General features: G+C 44.3%; 1 protein-coding gene across 1 annotated transcript in view; it reads right to left on the bottom strand.

Annotated features, from left to right (window-relative positions):
- Positions 1 to 18,630, bottom strand: part of LOC115078196 (misshapen-like kinase 1) — a 1,532,819-nt gene that overhangs the window by 521,730 nt on the left and 992,459 nt on the right. The window contains 1 exon segment of the mRNA XM_029580940.1: positions 13,621 to 13,706. Coding sequence (XP_029436800.1) covers positions 13,621 to 13,706 — 86 coding nt within the window.

Genomic DNA, 18,630 nt, shown 5'->3' with positions numbered 1-18,630 from the left:
TCTCCTTTCATTCTCTGCCCAGACTTTGGCTGACTACTTCCATGACAAGAGTCACAAAATTAGCTTTCAAACAGGTCGCCTTTATCTCCTTTTCCCCCATTTTTCTTCCTCTAACCTATCTCTAGCCTCCACCATTCTCTCTTCCTTTCTAGAAGTCACAGTGGAAGAAACTGCTGTCTCCTCTTTTCCTCTGAATTTATTCCCACCCAGTTATTTATTTATATTTAGATTTATATTCTGCTTTTTGCACATTTTTCAGCGCTTCAAAGTGGATTACATTCAGGTACTGTAGGAATTTCCCTATCCCCAGAGGACTTACAATTAAGTTTGTACAAATTGGGGTAGATTTTCAAAAAGCGCGCCTTCGTGTACTTTTGTTGGCGCATCAGGCGCAAACAAAAGTGCGCTGGATTTTAGTAGATAGGCGCGTAGCCGCGCGTATCTGCTAAAATCCTGGATTGGCGCGCGCAAGGCTACCGATTTCGAGTAGCCGGCGCGCGCCGAGCCGCGCAGCCTACCTCCATTCCCTCCGAGGCCGCTCCGAAATCGGTGCGGCCTCGGAGGGAATTCGCTTTCGCCCTCCCCTCACCTTCCCCTCCCTTCCTCTACCTAACCCACCCCCCCCCGGCCCTGTCTAAACACCCCCCTACCTTCGTTGGGGGATTTACACCTCCCGGAGGGAGAAGTAAATCCCCGCGCGCCTAGACACGACCCGGGGGCGGTTCCGGAGGGCGCGGCCACGCCCCCGGACAGCCCCGGCCGAAACCACGCCCTCGGGCCCGCCCCCGAAACGCCGCGTCCCGCCACGAAAACGCCGCATGGATCGGCCCCGCCCCTGACACGCCCCCTCGAAAAACCCCGGGACTTACGCGAGTCCCGGGGCTCTGCGCGCGCCGGCAGGCCCATGTAAAATAGGCGCACCGGTGCGCAAGGCCCTGCTCGCGTAAATCCGGGCGGATTTACGCGAGCAGGGCTCTTAAAATCCGCCCCATTATATCGCAATGATAGGATCAACTTGGTGGGGGTGTGGCACTTTATGTCCGGGAGGGTATAGATTCCAACAGGATAAAGATCATACAAGAGAGTAAATGCTCAGTAGAATCTACATGGGTAGAAATCCCATGTGTGTTGGGTAAGAGTATAGTGATAGGAGTATACTACCGTCCACCGGGACAAAATGGTCAGACAGATGATGAAATGCTAAGAGAAATCAGGGAAGCAAACCAATTTGGCAGTGCAATAATAATGGGAGATTTCAATTACCCCAATATTGACTGGGTAAATGTAACATCAGGACTTACTAGAGACATAAAGTTCCTGGATGTAATAAATGATTGCTTCATGGAGCAATTGGTTCAGGAACCAACAAGAGAGGGAGCTATTTTAGATTTAATTCTTAGTGGAACACAAGATTTGGTGAAAGAAGTAACGGTGGTGGGGCCACTTGGCAACAGTGATCATAACATGATCAAATTTAAACTAATAACTGGAAGGGGGACAATAAGTAAATCTCAAGGGAAACTTTGATAAAATGAGGAAAATAGAAAAAAACTGAAAGGTGCAGCTGCAAAGGTTAAAAGTGTTCAACAGGCATGGACATTGTTTAAAAATACAATCCTAGAGGCGCAGTCCATATGTATTCTGCGCATTAAGAAAGGTGGAAGGAAGGGAAAACGATTACCGTCATGGTTAAAAGGTGAGGTGAAAGAGGCTATTTTAGCCAAAAAAACATCCTTCAAAAATTGGAAGAAGGATCCATCTGAAGAAAATAGGATAAAACATAAGCATTGTCAAGGTAAGTGTAAAACATTGATAAGACAGGCGAAGAGAGAATTTGAGATGAAGTTGGCCATAGAGGCAAAAACTCATAACAAAAACTTTTTAAAATATATCCAAAGCAAGAAACCTGTGAGGGAGTCAATTGGACCATTAGATGACAGAGGGGTTACAGGGGCTCTTAGGGAAGATAAGGCCATTGCAGAAAGACTAAATGAATTCTTTGCCTCCGTGTTTACTAATGAGGATGTTGGGGCGATACCAGTTCCAGAGATGGTTTTCAGGGGTGATGAGTCAGACGAACTGAACAAAATCACTGTGAACCTGGAAGATGTAGAAGGCCAGATTGGCATACTAAAGAGTAGAAAATCACCTGGACCGGATGGTATGCATCCTAGGGTTCTGAAGGAACTAAAAAATGAAATTTCTGATCTATTGGTTACCTATCATCAAAATCATCCATTGTACCTGAATATTGGAGGGTGGCCAATGTAACCCCAATATTTAAAAAAGGCTCCAGGGGCTATCTGGGAAACTATAGACCAGTGAGCCTGACTTCAGTGCCGGGAAAAATAGTGGAAACTATTCTCAAGATCAAAATCGTAGAACATATAGAAAGACATGATTTAATGGGACACAGTCAACATGGATTTACCCAAGGGAAGTCTTGCCTAACAAATCTGCTTCATTTTTTGAAGGGTTAATAAACATGTAGATAAAGGTGAACCGGGTAGATATAGTGTAATTGGATTTTCAGAAGGCGTTTGACAAAGTCCCTCATGAGAGGCTTCTACGAAAACTAAAAAGTCATGGGATAGGAGGCGATGTCCTTCCGTGGATTACAAACTGGTTAAAAGACAGGAAACAGAGAGTAGGATTAAATGGTCAATTTTCTCAGTGGAAAAAGGGTAAACAGTGGAGTGCCTCAGGGATCTGTACTTGGACCGGTGCTTTTCAATATATATATAAATGATCTGGAAAGGAATACGACGAGTGAGGTATCAAATTGCAGATGATACAAAATTATTCAGAGTAGTTAAATCACAAGCAGACTGTGATACATTACAGGGAGGACCTTGCAAGACAGGAAGATTGGGCATCCAAATGGCAGATGAAATTTTAATGTGGGAACAAGTGCAAGGTGTTGCATATAGGGAAAAATAACCCTTGCTATAGTTACACGATGTAGGTTCCATATTAGGAGCTACCACCCAGGAAAAAGATCTAGGCATCATAGTGGATAATACTTTAAAATCGTCAGCTCAGTGTGCTGCAGCAGTCAAAAAAGCAAATAGAATGTTAGAATTATTAGCAAGGGAATGTTAATAGAACGGAAAATGTCATAATGCCTCTGTATCGCTCCATAGTGAGACCGCACCTTGAATACTGTGTACAATCTGGTCGCCGCATCTCAAAAAAAGATATAGTTTGCGATGGAGAAGGTACAGAGAAGGGCAACCAAAATGATAAAGGGGATGGAACAGCTCCCCTATGAGGAAAGGCTGAAGAGGTTAGGGCTGTTCAGCTTGGAGAAAAGACGGCTGAGGGGGGATATGATAGAGGTCTTTAAGGTCATGAGAGGTCTTGAACGAGTAGATGTGACTCGGTTATTTACACTTTCGAATAATAGAAGGACTAGGGGGCATTCCATGAAGTTAGCAAGTAGCACATTTAAGACTAATCTGAGAAAATTCTTTCACACTCAACGCACAGTAAAGCTCTGGAATTTGTTGCCAGAGGATTGGTTAGTGCAGTTAGTGTAGGCTGTGTTCATAAAGGTTTGGATAAGTTCTTGGAGGAGAAGTCCATTAATGGCTATTAATCAATTAACTTAGGGAATAGCCACTGCTATTAATTGCATCAGTAGCATGGGTTCTTCTTATGTTTGGGTAATTGCCAGGTTCTTGTGGCCTGGTTTTGGCCTCTGTTGGAAACAGGATGCTGGGCTGATGGACCCCTTGGTCTGACCCAGCATGGCAATTTCTTATATTCTTACCTGAGGCAATGGAGGGTAAAGTGACTTGCCCAAGGTCACAAGGAGCAACAGCAGGACTCGAACCCTGGTCTCCTGGTTTGTAGCGAACTGCTCTAACCACTAAGCTACTCCTCCACTCCAATTCTTCAGCTTTTTCACCTCTGCAGTCATCCCTTCCATCTGTCATATTCTCAATCTATCACTCTCCTCTGCTAATGTTCCTGCTCGCTTCAAACATGCTATGATCTCACCACTCCTTAAAAAACCCTCACTGGGCCTCACCTATCATGTGAACTATCACTCTATCTCCTTCCTCCATTTTACCTCCAAACTACCGCTGTTCTGACTTTCTTACATCTCAAGCCATTTTTTATTCCACTCCGGTCTGGTTTTAACCCTCTGCATTCAATTGAAATATTCCTTGCCAAAATCTCCAATGACCTAGCTATGGCTAAATCCAAAGGCCTTTATTCAGTCCTTATATCTTATATCTTATATCTTAGTATATCTTAGTCTTTGCAATGAACGACTTCGTACTCAAAGGTTTCGAAAAAGGCCAAAGTTACCTTCTAATCCTACTCGACCTATCAGCAGCCTTTGATACAGTAAACCACTCTATCTTGATTGACCGTCTATCTGAAATCGGAGCTAATAAAACAACCCTACAATGGTTCTCCTCGTACCTATCACAAAGATCCTACCAAGTGCTACTTAATGATTCCTTCTCAAAGAAAATTAACCTAAACACTGGAGTTCCCAAGGATCCGCTCTATCAGCGACGCTCTTTAAAATCTATCTGCTCTCATTATGCCACTTCCTTTTTTTTTTTTTTTGCAAAATCATTTTTATTGTAAAGACAAGCATTTCCAATAGCACTGCAACATATTCAAAAACAATAGCAACAAGAGAACAAACAGTACAGTAGTGATGCTTGTAACAATACTCACCCCAATAAGCAACCAAAACCTCCACCACTCCCAACACATTCAAACTGCACAACCAAACACACCACATACACCCCATTCAGACAACCACCTCACCTTCCAACCACAATCGCACCCCACCCCCCCAACCCCCACCCAAGAGCCCTAAAAACATTTAGGGAAAGAAAAAACCCTGAACAAGAGAGTTTAGTAGCAAGGCTACTCAGGAGTTACTCGCCCCGGGAGAGTTGGTGTACCAAGTTTCAATATATCCTGCTGGATGCAATTGAGTCTGGAAATCCAAGGTGAGAGAAGAGTAATAGCAAGTCCAGCAATCTGCATATCGCTTATCCCTAGGCTGAGGAGACTTGGGAAAATCCATGCGTTGTAGCAAAATCATGTCCATCATGCGATGGTGCCAGGCCACAAGTGAGGGTGTACTCGCAGGCTCAATCCACTCAGCAAGTATTGTTCGGCAAGCTAGTAGAAAAGCAGTCCTGTCAAAGCGATCCTCTGCCCCCGTACATTTCACAAGGAGCGCCTGCGGTCCTGCCAATAGGAGCACAGCAGACAATCGTAAAGGTATCTGAATACATTTATTGACGCAGGCCAGTATATTTTTCCAGAAAGTCTCCAGGGAAGAGCAGAGAATCAGCCTATGCAACATGGTACCCTCTGTTGTGGAACATCTAATACATAGTGGAGAGGAGAGACGACCCATTCGAAAATGGCGCACATCATCACAAATAGTATGATGGATAATCCGAAATTGCAGGTCGCGCAACCCGCAGTCCTTCAGTCATTTATGTAGAGAAGTGAAGCATGAAGTAAGGAAGGGAACTGTAACATCCTTTGTACAAAACGGCGTCCAGTAGCGGGCCAGAATATCAAGATGAGGAGTAAACGCGCATTTGAAATCAATCTACTCCAGCCCTGTATAGAATTATGTAAGTACGCACACTCAACCAGTGTTTTAGCAAAAGCAGTTTCGCGTGCATACTCCTCTGATTGCCAGCGAAAAGCCTGCAAGTAGTGGCGAGCTTGTAGGTAGGCAAAGAAAAACTTATGGGGTAACTTGTAATTCTCAACCATAGTTGTATATTGTAACACTTGAGGGACGTCTTCTTCAAAGTAATGATAGGCATACCTAAGTCCACAGCGAGCCCAAGTCTTGAAGATGCCACTGGTGGTAATACCAGGCTGAAAATCACAGTTACCCATCAGTGGAGTAAACAATGAGAACACGCCCGGCAATCCATACAGCCGACGGAGCCACTGCCAGGCCCTGCGGCATGGATAAAAAAAACATTTGGGAATATTGAGAGATTGTACTGTGGCCGCAGGAGCTTGGACCACGTAGAGAGGAGACCAGGGCCAAGTCATACGATTTAACATCCCTTCTTCACAGTAAGTATATTCATCAAGGAGCCATTCCCCAATAAAACGCATCTGACAAGCAACATTGTAAGCACGGAAATCGGGCAGGCCCAACCCACCCCGAGCCTTTGGGTGCACAAGTGTTTGATAGGCAATCCGTGCACGCTTACCCGCCCATATAAATTGGATCAACCCCCTCTGCAATTTATTAAGATCATAAACCTTAAGCCAAAGTGGAAGCATGTGTAACTTGTATAACAATTTAGGAACAATCATCATTTTAACTAGAGCACAACGCCCTGAAAAATTGAATGGAAGAGACTGCCAGGCCTGCAACTGTCGTCCCAAGGATGCCAAGGTTTCACATATGTTACACTCATAGAGCTTATCCAATTCTCTGGGGATCCATACTCCTAAATACTTTAGTTTCCCAGGTGCCCATTTGAAGGGGAAGGAGCCAGGCCACGTCTGTGGAAGCCGTTAATGTAGGGCCAATGCTTCTGACTTGGGAAAATTAATGCGAAGGTCTTTTTACAGGTCTTTTTACAGGAGGCTCACTTGACAGAGCTGGAACATAAATTGTTGGCTGGAGTTGAGTCGCAAGCAGATTTAACCTGTGCTCGCTTTAACTCTGTGGTAAGATGCAGAATTTCTGCATTTCTCTGCTTGTTACGCGTGGCAACGTAAGCAATAATTTTCCCCCTCATTACTGCTTTTCCAGCGAGCCAAAGCGTGTGCGGGTCAATGCCGGGCGTATTATTGAATTGAATATACTCATCCCATCCCTCTTTAAGATACTCCTGAAAGCGCACATCAGAGTCTAAATCTGGAGGCATTCTCCAAGAAAAAGCTGCAGGAAGGGACCTACCCAAATTTAGCGTAACAGAGACGGGGGCATGATCAGAAATTGAAATAGGCCCGGTAGTGGCATCTGAGACCCGAGAAAAAAAACGCTCGGGCACCAAAATATAATCCAACCTTGAATAAGAGCTATGAGGATGAGAAAAAAATGTGAAATCCTGTTCCTCTGGGTGTAGAGTCCTCTAAACATCTATTAAATTGAGTTCATTACAGAGAAAATTAACGCCTTGATGCATGTCATTACTGCTCGCAGCTCTAGGGGGCTTACAATCAATTTGCTTATCCATGACTGAATTGAAGTCTCCTCCCAAAATGAGGGCGCAATCAGGTAATTTCGTTAAAATACTCACCAAATGGGTGAAATAATCATGGGAATAGATGTTTGGAGCATAGGCATTACAAAAGGCTATTCTTTGATGGCAGAGTGTCCCCACCACAATGACATAATGACCTTCCACATCCTGTTAACACCTCATCCAGCTGAAACAGTACCTGTTTGTGCAGAAGTATTGCTACTCCCCTCTGTCGCGAAGAATACGAGGATGAGTAGCAGCTCCCAACCCACTCCCGTTTCAATTTGTTATGTTCCAGCTCTGTCAAGTGAGCCTCCTGTAAAAAGACCACCTGTGATTTGGAACGCTGAAACATGGAAAGCAATGTTTTCCTTTTGATTGGAGAATGTATGCCATCCACATTCAGAGATGTTATCTTAACCGATACCATGTCAGCTGTTTAAAGGGAACATAATAACAGCAGATAGCACAGAAGTGACAATGACAGTGGCGGGACCGAGCACCCCCCAGCCTGGGCGCCCCGCTTCCCATGTCCGAAACAATAGAAAAACTTTCCAGACAGATTTAAGAAACCGAAAGGGCTCCTGGGCGTATCTTTGAACCCTCCCCTCCCTCCCAACCTGTTTCCCACACACACACATACACACACACGGTCTGCATCCATACCCACACATACTCCACGCATACGGGTCTCATCCAACCCCATAACCTTTTGCTCCACAAGAGGCACGAAATACCCATCTGCCCCATAGGGCCATGGGCTTCCCTCTGTCCCCTCCCCCCCCCCCCCCCAAGCCTTCACCACCACCATCCCCCTTCCCTATACTTAAGGCACTACAGCTGGTGATAATGAAACAAACACTTTGAATTTTACTAAACCACTGAACCGCCCCTCAAAGAACAGTGAACTGTAATAAAAAAAAAACTGAGGAGACGAGAATTGTACCCTTAATTAGGGGCCCAAAGTCAGTCATACGGTAACTACAGTGAATTGAAAAACAAAGTATTTTGCAAAATCAGAGCCAGCAGGCTCACACCGCTAGGAATTTGAAGACCTGACTTGCTGGCGAATTTTAGTCCATCAGAGCTGCATCATTCAAGTAGCATGGACTTGTTCCAGCGAGGATAAAAATGAATTGGCTTCCTCCTTTTTAGAGAAAAACAGGGTAGTACCATTGTGCTGCACTCGGAGTTTGGCAGGAAAAAGTAGTGCAAACTGGATCCCCCTTTTATGTAACTCTGTGAATGCAGGAGACATAGCTTTACGCTGTGCTGAGACTGCTGCGGAGAAATCATGAAACAGCATGATCCGGTGGCCATGATATTCCACACCCCTGTGCTGCCGAAAGGCTCTCATAAGTTGAATTTTGTGGGACCAGTTTAAAATTCTGGCCATCACAGGCGGAGGCTTGCAAGTTGCTTTCCTGGTCGGCCCCATTCTGTGTACCCTTTTGCAGCGCAAGCGACCAGAAATCAAAGTCAGACCCACCTGAGCCGGCAGCCAGACTTCAATAAGATCATACAATTCTTGGTCTGACACGGATTCTGGAAGGCCAATTATTTTGATATTGTTACACCGGTTCCTATTCTCTTGATCCTCTAAACGGTCCAGCAACGAGGAATTTTGCATGGTTAGATCTTGCACTTGCTTTTCCACAATATGCAGCCGGTCTTCCTGATCAGATACTCTATGCTCTGCCTCATCCAGCCTTTTAGCCTGCCCCTCTACTGCATTCTTTATTTCCTCCATGGAGGATTGAATTTTTAACAGCCTGGCATCCAGCACTTCAGTAACCCTAGCAGATATTTTTAGGAGGGCCGTCTTAGAGACCTCTGCCACCGGAGCTGTGCTATCTCCTGCGATGGCAGCAGCCATCTTGGCCACACTATGCCTTTTCTTCTGGGGAGTCCGCACCGATCTTTGGCGCATATCAGGTCGCAGGGCGCTCGTTTTGGTCCCCAGCTGCGGCAAATCGATAGCCCCATATGTCCTTTATCACCACCAAACGCCAGACAGGCAAAAGAAAAACAGACTGAGGGAGGATGGTGGCCGATTTGAGCAAAGGTGCTCCGGAGCAAACTCACCAGGGAAGCCAGGTAGGCCGCACCAATTTCGGGCTCACTGTGGGTCTCTGGATGCTCGTTTTTCCACCAAACTGTGCCAAAATAGCAGCCCTCAATGTCCTGCACTACATCCAGCCGAGAAAAAAATGTTTTTTATAATTTTAAGGGTGGGATGGCGGCCGATTCGGGGGGGGGGGGGGGGGGGGGAGGGCCCGGAGCCAGCTCACAGTGCTATCAACCCCAGTGATGTCATCCATGAAGTCTCCATTATGCCACTTCCTATCAAATCTGAATCTGATCCACTTCATCTATGCTGATGATATTCAAATATTAATCCCAATAAAAAAATCACTAGAAGAAGCATACAAATTAACAGCCACGTACCTAAACAGTATAAAGGAAATACTAGCTAACCTAAAACTCATCCTCAACTTCGGCAAGACTGAATTAATATTATTAGACAGAAAGAAAAACTCTCCTCAAATACCACCACTCAACCTCATGAACCAAAATACGGTCATATCTCCAATCAATCATGCCCGCAACCTCGGAGTAATAATTGACAGACAACTTTCCTTCAAAAACCATATCTCAACAAAATCAAAGACGGATATCATAAGCTACTTACACTCTGTCATCTAAAAACTTTTCTTTCCAACAATGACTTCAGATCAGTCCTTCAATTACTAATTTTCTCCAACATAGATTACTGCAACTCTCTTCTTTTCAACTTACCTCTAAATACCATTCGCCCACTCCAGATCCTGCAGAACGCAACTGCAAGAATCCTCACCGGATCGAAAAAGCACGACCACATCACTCCAACACTTATTTCACTTCACTGGCTACCAATAAGATACAGGATTAAATACAAAGTCCTATCCATCCTACATAAAATTATATATGAAAAACAAGAAAATTGGCTAAGCCCCTCTATACAACTGCATACTGTTATGAACTCTGCCCGCGGGTCTCCCCGCGAGCAGGCTCACTTACCCACGCTGCGTTTCTTCGCCAACGCGGCAGGACGCCGCTGTCGGCCTGCTCATGAGGCCCGGAGGCCGCCCGTGCTCCTAGTCTTCACCGCGGCTGGAGCCGCGGACTTTCCAGGTTTCTTCGGGGCTGGGAGTGCCTCAGACGCTGATTGCATCTTCGCGGCGCTAAGGCTGCAGCCCCGGGCGGGAGTAGCGGCTGGAGCCGCCCCCGGGGCTCCCCGCAGCGGCTGGAGCTGCTGCCAACGTCAGGGCCTGCTCCTCAGGCCCTGCCTGCGTCTGACGCACAGACGCTGTGCAGGCCGCTGGCCATGGTCCTGCACAGCCCCTGTTTCCTGCTCCTTAAGCGCCGGTGCGCGCCTTTCTTCTACATTTAAAGGGCCAGACACAGGAAATGTTTTGGCCCCACCTTGGTGACTGTTTCCTGCTTCAGCCCTATAAAGGGCTGCTCCGTCAGTTGTTCTGGGCCTTGCATCGTGGTGACTCCGCTCTGGAGGCTCCTGCCTGCCAGAGCCCTTGTAAGGTCTTCCAGTCTTCAAGGAGCTCCTTGTCTCGTCCAGCTGTTCCATGTCAAGTCTTCGTGTCTGAGGTCCATGTCCAGGTGTCCTGGTGTTCCTGCCTTCCTTGATGTTTGTTCCTGCGTCTCGTCTTCGCTCTCGAGCCTTCTGGTCCGGTAGGCCGGGGGTCCCTCAGATGATGTGTGCCTGAGTGAACTAGCCTGCTGGTGGACGGTTGTCCTGTGCTCCTGAGCCGTCATGTCCTGGATCTTTCCTGCGCTGTCCCGTTCTCCTCGTGGCCCATGACCAGTCTGCAAGGACTGTGTAGGGCGTGCAGTGGGACAGGGTGGTCCGTGACTCAGTCCTGCAGGTGGCCTGAGTAGGGCGCCCTGAGAGACAGTGCCAATGTCCGCCTTCCTTGCTTCTAGTCTCGTCTGGATTCCAAGTTCCTCGTTGTGTCTGCACTTCAGCGTCATGTTTCTGATGTCGTTGCATCGACCCTGGTCCAGGATGCCTCACATCGACCACTGGTTCGTGATGTCTTCGCATCAGCCTTGGTGTCAAGTCTCATCTGCGATGCCATTGCATCGATCCTGGTGTCACGTTTTCATAGTCCTGGTGTCATGTCTTCAGCCCAAGTCTTCGTGCCATGTGTTGCCGTCGCATCAACCCAAGTCTTCGTGCCATGTGATGCCGTTGCATCAATCTTCTTGTCTTCATGTCAAGATCCATCTGCCCTCAACCTCAGGCCAGGCCTGCTGCTCCATGCTGCTTGCAGCAGGTCCGAAAGGGCCCGGAATGGTCGGAGGACCATTCACCTTCCAACATCCTTGGATGCTGGCTATGGGAGCTTGCCGGCCTGGCAGAGGGTAGATAGTCAGCCATGCGGGGCCACCGTCAACCCTTGGCTCAGCCTGAAGGTCTGGTCCAGGCTGAGGCCCATGGGCACACGGAAAACTCCATTCTCAACAGAATGCAAGGCCTTTCGAGGCCCTTCTCAACACATACCCCAAGCAGAAACCTTAGATCAGGAAATAAGTGACTCCTAAAAACAACACCAATGCATTCTAATCAACTCACCTCAACCCAAAAAAGAGCTATCTCCCTTGGTAGCCCAAACTCTGGAACTCCCTACCGACTGAGCTCAGAACTCAAGAAAACCTAAAAACCTTCAAAAAGGATCTAAAAACGTGGTTATTCAACAAAGCATACCAACTCACCCAATGAACAACACAACATTGCCCTCCAATCCATCGTTAAGAATAAATGAAATTCATCACAACTATGATTTATAAATAAGAACTGAAACATAAAACTGAACTATAACCTTGCATATGATACCCCCTATGCTTAATAACAGTTTGTACCTTTGGAAACCCTGTTTAACCCCCCTTATCCCTGTAACCTTATATTTTGTAAACCATTATGATGGCATTATTTTGACGATTCCGAATGATGGTATATAAAATTCGTTAATTAAATAGTTTCCTTCTCTGACATTGCTGCCTGGATGTCCCACCACCTCCTTAAACTCAATATGACCAAGACAAAGCTGCTTATCTGTCTCCCCGAACCCACATCCCTTTTTTCTCCTTCCTTTATTTTTGTGACTAACATGTCATCTTCCCAGTCTACTCAACCCATAACCTAGAAGTCATCTTCAATTCCTCTCGCTCCTTTTCTACACATATCCAAAATTCTGCTAAATGTGCTTTTCATTTTCTATGTCACTAAAATCCATCTCTTCCTTTCTGAATGCACTACCAGAACACTTATTCATTCTCTCATCTCCTCCCGCTTAGACTATTGCAAAATGTTCTTCACAGGTCTCTCAGCGAACCATCTCTCTCCAGTACAATCCACCCTATATTTAGCTGTATGACATCTTTTGCCAAAGTCGCTACACCCATATAACCCCTCTCCTGAAGCCACTATATTGACTATCATTCCCACATACAGTTCAAGCTCCTCTCATACACCTACAAGTGCCTTCACTCTGCAGCTCCACACTACCTCCTTTCCCGCACTCCATTCAGACAAGTCACTGCTTGTCTCCTCTACTGCCAATTCTCAATCTGTGTTTTCTACCTGGCTGCAGCATGTGCTTGGAATAGATTTCCTGAGCTGGTGCATAATGCTCCTTCTTTTGCCTTGTTTAAATCACATCTAAAACCCACTTTTTAAGGCTGCTTTTAAATCTTAACCCTGAATGTCTGCTTCAGCCACATTAACTAATTTTAACTATGTCTTATTATAAGAAACTCCCCAAGTCTCTTGACCTGTATGTTTGCCTTGATTAGACTGTAAGCTCTACCTCTTATGTGTTGTTTGTACAGCGCTGCGTATGTTGAGTAGCACTATAGAAATGTTAAGTAGTAGCAGTAGAAACATTAAACATATCCCTACATTGTTACATTACAGTGACAAAGAATGAGTCCCATGGTGTCATGGCTTCAGAAATATGAAATGAGTCTACTAGTATTACACTATAGTGACACTGAACATGTTGTGTCATATCACTACTGTGATAGTGAACATTCCTTAATGCAGACATACTGCATGCATCTAATACATGAAATAAAGGAGTAGCCTAGTGGTTAAAGCAGCAAGCTATTAACAGAAAAGCCAGGATTTAAATTCTGCTAACTCTCCTTGTGACCTTGAGCAAGTCACTTCACTCTTTGGGCCTCATTTATTCTGCATGTTTCCCCATAGATGCAGAATCAGGCTCTTAGATTGTAAACCCTCTGAATGTAATCCATTTTGAAGTGCTTGAAAGGCGGAATATAAAAAATTACAAAATATCATAAATTAACTGCAATGCCAATAAGACACTGCTTGGGATAAAGACTGGACTCTCACCTCGCTCTCACTGCTTGGATTTGCCTGCTTCCAACAGCTGCACTGGTATTCAGGGCTGTGGCTATGGATGTTGTCCTCTGCGGTACCTTGTGGGAATTAAAGGGACATGAATGAAACCAAAAAGACAAAGGGAATATTCTTGCTGCAGTATAACAATGGGCGATTGTATAGTATCACGCTCTACAGGAACTCTAGGCGCAAAGCTGCATTCTTTCATCCATTCCAGCTGATGGTAAAGCAACACACAAAATAATTCTCCATGGTGGCTCATGGAAAAGTAGCCCACCTCTAATACTAGCGCCGCGCAGGCAGGCTACTTTTCCATGAGCCACCCTGTACAAATTTTCAAAAGCAGAATTCAGCAAGTATTAATCTTAAATAATCACCAATGACTCTTTATTAGAAACAGAGAAATAATATTCTCTACAGGAATAACAAACATCCAACATTTAACAGTAATGTGTAGGTGAGCAATAAAATTTATTGAAAAGGTGGTATGAAACAACCTTCCTGTGGAGGTGGTGGAAATAAGGACAGAAATCAAATTCAAGGGAGGCTATCCAGAGAGACCATCCTCCCTTTTAGGGAGACCGGCTGGAGGACTGCAAGCTGGAGGACTGTAATCTAAGGGCTTGATTCACCTGAGCCCTGATGTGCTGCGAAACTGTTCCAGCCCTCTGATGATGTCATCAATTGGGGCCTAAGGACCCGATATAATCACAAGGCAGCAGCAACAGGTTGGAGGCTATCCGGAGAGACCATCTTCCCATTTAGGGAGACTGGCTGGAGGACTGTAATCTAAGGGCTTGATTCACCTGAGCGCTGTTGTGCTGCGAAGCTGTTCTCCCCCCCCCCCCCCCCTCCGATGATGTTATCAATTGGGGCCTGAGGACCCGATATAATCAATGAGGTAGCGGCACACAGCCTACAGCACGCAGCCGAAGCCACACGCCAAAGGGGCGTACCCCTTATCGCAGTTTTTTCGCTTTCTCTTTTTTTTGGATTAGTTCATATTCCTGAAGGTTTATGGGCAGGAAGAGAAAAAACAAATTCTTGACATCATCTCCTGGTTCTTCAGCTGTGAGAGGCCCAATGGATTCACATGTAGCTCAGAGGGTGAGTCAGGTTTCGAGAAACTCTATTCCTGAAATTTCATTTTCCTCAGGGTCCCTAGAGAGTCCAAGCCAACAACCATTAACCCACATAGTTATGGGTCCTCTTGAGGTTAATACTCAAATATTAGCAAAAAATCCTGAATTGATGACTGTTACTTCACAATCTAATATGGTAGGAACTACTGGGCAACAGGGAGCTTCAGTGGAGCCTGGTTCTCATTTGTTAGGTGCTACCTCTCAGACTGGAAGTTTTGGCTCTGAGCTTCTTGATCCCAAGAAAGCAATCTTAGCTGATGTTTGGACTGTGCTTATAAATATGGAGAAATCACTATCTTTTTCAACATCTGAGTTTGGTAAATGTTCTAGTGAAATTAAGAATACTTTGGAAGGTTATGGAATATGCTTAAATAATTTAGAAGTTACTTCTAGGTCTACAACATCTCAAATTTAGTTTTTACAGTCATCTAGTACTTCATTCATTAAAGATAGTTTAATGTCACAAAAACAAATTGGAAAATTTGGAAAATGAGATCCGAATAAGGAATCTGTTTTCTAAATTTCCCTGTCTCAAGATTATTGTCTACTACTGAATTGTTTAAAAATATATATTGGTGAAAAATTATCTATTTCATTAGTGAAAGAAATGGCTATATCTAAAATATATTACATTTCTTGGCTTAGGACAAGTTCAGTAGGATGGGAAGAGGAGATGGACATTTTGCAGGGGTATAGTCCTAACGTGACCTCTTTTTTTGAGGCTTCTATCGATGGTATCCCCACTAGGGATACCCACTAGGGATACCCAGAAAATCCACAATTTCATCTTCAATCCAAAAGCCCTTTTCTCCTTGGTTTCTTCACTCACCAAACCACCAGTTCCAGCTATCCCGGATGACAAAGCAGCTCTCAAATCCATTGAACTTGCCAACTATTTCAAAGACAAAATAGCAAACTTACTTGCCTCCCGCACAACTTCAACTTCCCCTACCCAATCATGCCCTCTTCTCGCGGCAGCGCCCTTCAGCTTTAAGTCTAATCAACCTCTCTCTGCCTCATCGCATCACACGGCATGCCTGGAAGAATTCAAATCCACTTCCTATCTGGAAATAGAATCAGAACTGAAGAAACTAAAACCCGCCTCCCACCCTTTTGATGCAATCCCAGCCAATCTTCTTATTACATGTGCCGCTGAAGTTTCCAAGCCTATTTCGCAAATTATCAATGCATCCTTAGCTCAAGGTCTTGTCCCTGACCCTCTCAAACTGGCTATCTTAAAACCCCTCCTAAAAAAAACAAACCTCTCCACAGACATCCCAGCAAACTTTCGTCCGATTGCAAACCTTCCATTCATAGCCAAGATCTTAGAAAGAATAGTCAATAAACAACTCTCCGACTACCTAGAAAATAACAATATCCTCTCTCCAGCGCAACTCGGATTTCGTAAAGCTAGAAATACGGAATCCCTACTTATGTCTCTCTCAGACAACATCCTCATGAACCTAGAAAGGAAACAGCCCTGCCTTCTTATCCTCCTAGACCTTTCGGCCGCATTTGACACAGTGAACCATCAGTGTCTTATTGAAAGGCTAGCGGAGATCGGCATAAAAAATACTGTCCTAAACTGGTTCAAATCCTTCCTTCAGAACAGGCTTTACAAAGTCAACATTAACAGCATAGAATCTCCCCCTTTCATCTCTACCCTAGGAGTTCCACAAGGATCATCGTTATCACCGACTCTATTCACCATCTATCTTCTCCATCTTTGCAAACTTCTTGCCGAGCTGAAACTTACCCATTACCTGTATGCAGACGATGTTCAAATCCTTATACCGATCACTGACTCTCTGCAAAAAACTATTCTCCATTGGAACTCTTGCTTCTTCTACATTAACAACCTCCTCTCAAAGCTTAATTTATTAATAAACGCCGACAAGACAGAGTTCCTACTTATCACACAAGATGGCAGATTACCACTAAACAACCAAGATTTCAGCTCACAGCTTAACAACCTACAACATTCAGTGCTCCCCTCATTCTCACCCAAGGTCAGGAACCTCGGGGTAATCATGGACAGCCAAATGACCTTCACAGGCTTCATCAACAACACGGTAAAGGAGTGTTATTTCAAACTCCAAGTTCTAAAAAGACTAAGACCCCTCCTCCATTTCCACGATTTCAGGTCAGTCTTACAATCCATTATATTTTCAAAAATTGACTACTGCAATGCACTTCTTCACGGCCTACCAGATACCTCACTTAAGCCCCTCCAGCTGCTTCAGAACACTACAGCTATGATTCTCACTAAATCCAACAAGAGGGACCACATAACTCCTATTTTAAAGAAACTGCATTGGCTCCCAGTTAAGTTTAGAATCCTCCACAAGCTATTAACAGTCACTCACAAGGCCATTCACAACATCACTCCACTGGATCTCACTATACCCTTGAAACTCCATATCTCTGCCCGTCCGCTAAGGCTAGCCCAGAAAGGCACTCTCCAAGCAAATACCATCAAGACCTGTTTCTGGGGGGAGCAGGTTCCATTGCCCCAAGCAATGGAACCTGCTCCCCCCAGACCTAAGGCTGGAACAATGTCCAATCGCCATGGTCTTATTCCGCTTCATCAGTTTTAATTTCGCCCCTACAAGGTTACCAGAGTCCTCCCCTTTGTAATTCCCCTGCCTCGCCCAAGTTATATTTTCCATGTCTATATAACCGCCCCCACCCAAGTTATGTTATCCAGGTTTTTCTACTTTGTTCTTTGTAAGACAAGACTTTGTCACTGCTGTTTTTGCTGGTTGTAATGTAAACTGAAATGATAATTAATTCTGTTAATTGAACCTCGGTATATAAAAGTTATAAATAAATAAATAGGGCTACACTCTTGGTATCCTTTTGTAGTGAGCAGGATAAAAATTTGGTTTTTCAGAAATATTTTAAAAATAAAGTTGTTTCTTTTTGTGGTCAAAAAAACCAAGTATTTCCTGATATTTCTAGAAATACTCAACTGAGGAGGAAACAATTTCTCCTGTTAAAACCAAGAGTTTTATCCCTGGGGGCAGTCTTTTTTTTTTTTTTTTTTAATTCCCCTGCCAATGTCTGGTTATGTATCAAAAGAATATGTTTATATTTCAAGACCCTGTTCATCGAGACGTTTTTGGTGGATAGGAGACCTGATATGTAGTAACAACGTAAAATGTGTGAGGTATATATGGTTTTCTTTTTTCTCTATTCCCTTCTTATGCTGTATTTGTTACAGTTGTTTTTTCCTGATTATGTTTTCTTTTTTGGCCTCCCATAATATTTGGGGACTTGTCTATTGGAATTTTTTTATATTTGCTTAATATGGGTAATATGTTAACTATGCTTTAGATTCCATTATATTTGCTTTATGGGTACTATCAATGTATTTTGTTAAAATCCAATAATATTTAAATTAAAAAAAAAAAGAAATTGAATTCAAGTGCGCATGGGACAAGCAGAAAATATTGCTGATGGAAAAGAAGAGACTATAATATTAGCAGATATAGTAAATGGGTAGACTGGATAGGACATATGGTCTTTGTCAGCCACAAATAATATGACAACAGATAAAGGCAACTGATTATTATTTCATTAGTAATAGAAGGTGACCCTTTGATTTGAAAATTATCTCAACCACAATCTATGGATGGGTTTTGTGTTATCTTAGGAGTCTATTTTTTGATAAACAGGTCTGTCCACAGGAAAAAATAGCCCAAAAAACTGTTACATTTTCCTTCCTCTTCTATCTCTTCTATCTCTTTTCTGCTTCATGTGCAAAATGCATCATCTCAAAGCAGGTTGCCAATAGGTTGGGTCACAGAACTTGGTCAGTGGCCAGCTCTTCTCTATTCATAATGCTGACATATTTCCT

The sequence above is a fragment of the Rhinatrema bivittatum genome, chromosome 16, assembly GCF_901001135.1.
Source record: "Rhinatrema bivittatum chromosome 16, aRhiBiv1.1, whole genome shotgun sequence".
Lineage (NCBI taxonomy): Eukaryota > Metazoa > Chordata > Amphibia > Gymnophiona > Rhinatrematidae > Rhinatrema > Rhinatrema bivittatum.
Note: the sequence above shows the minus strand (reverse complement) of the source record. Positions and strands in the feature narration are given on the sequence as shown.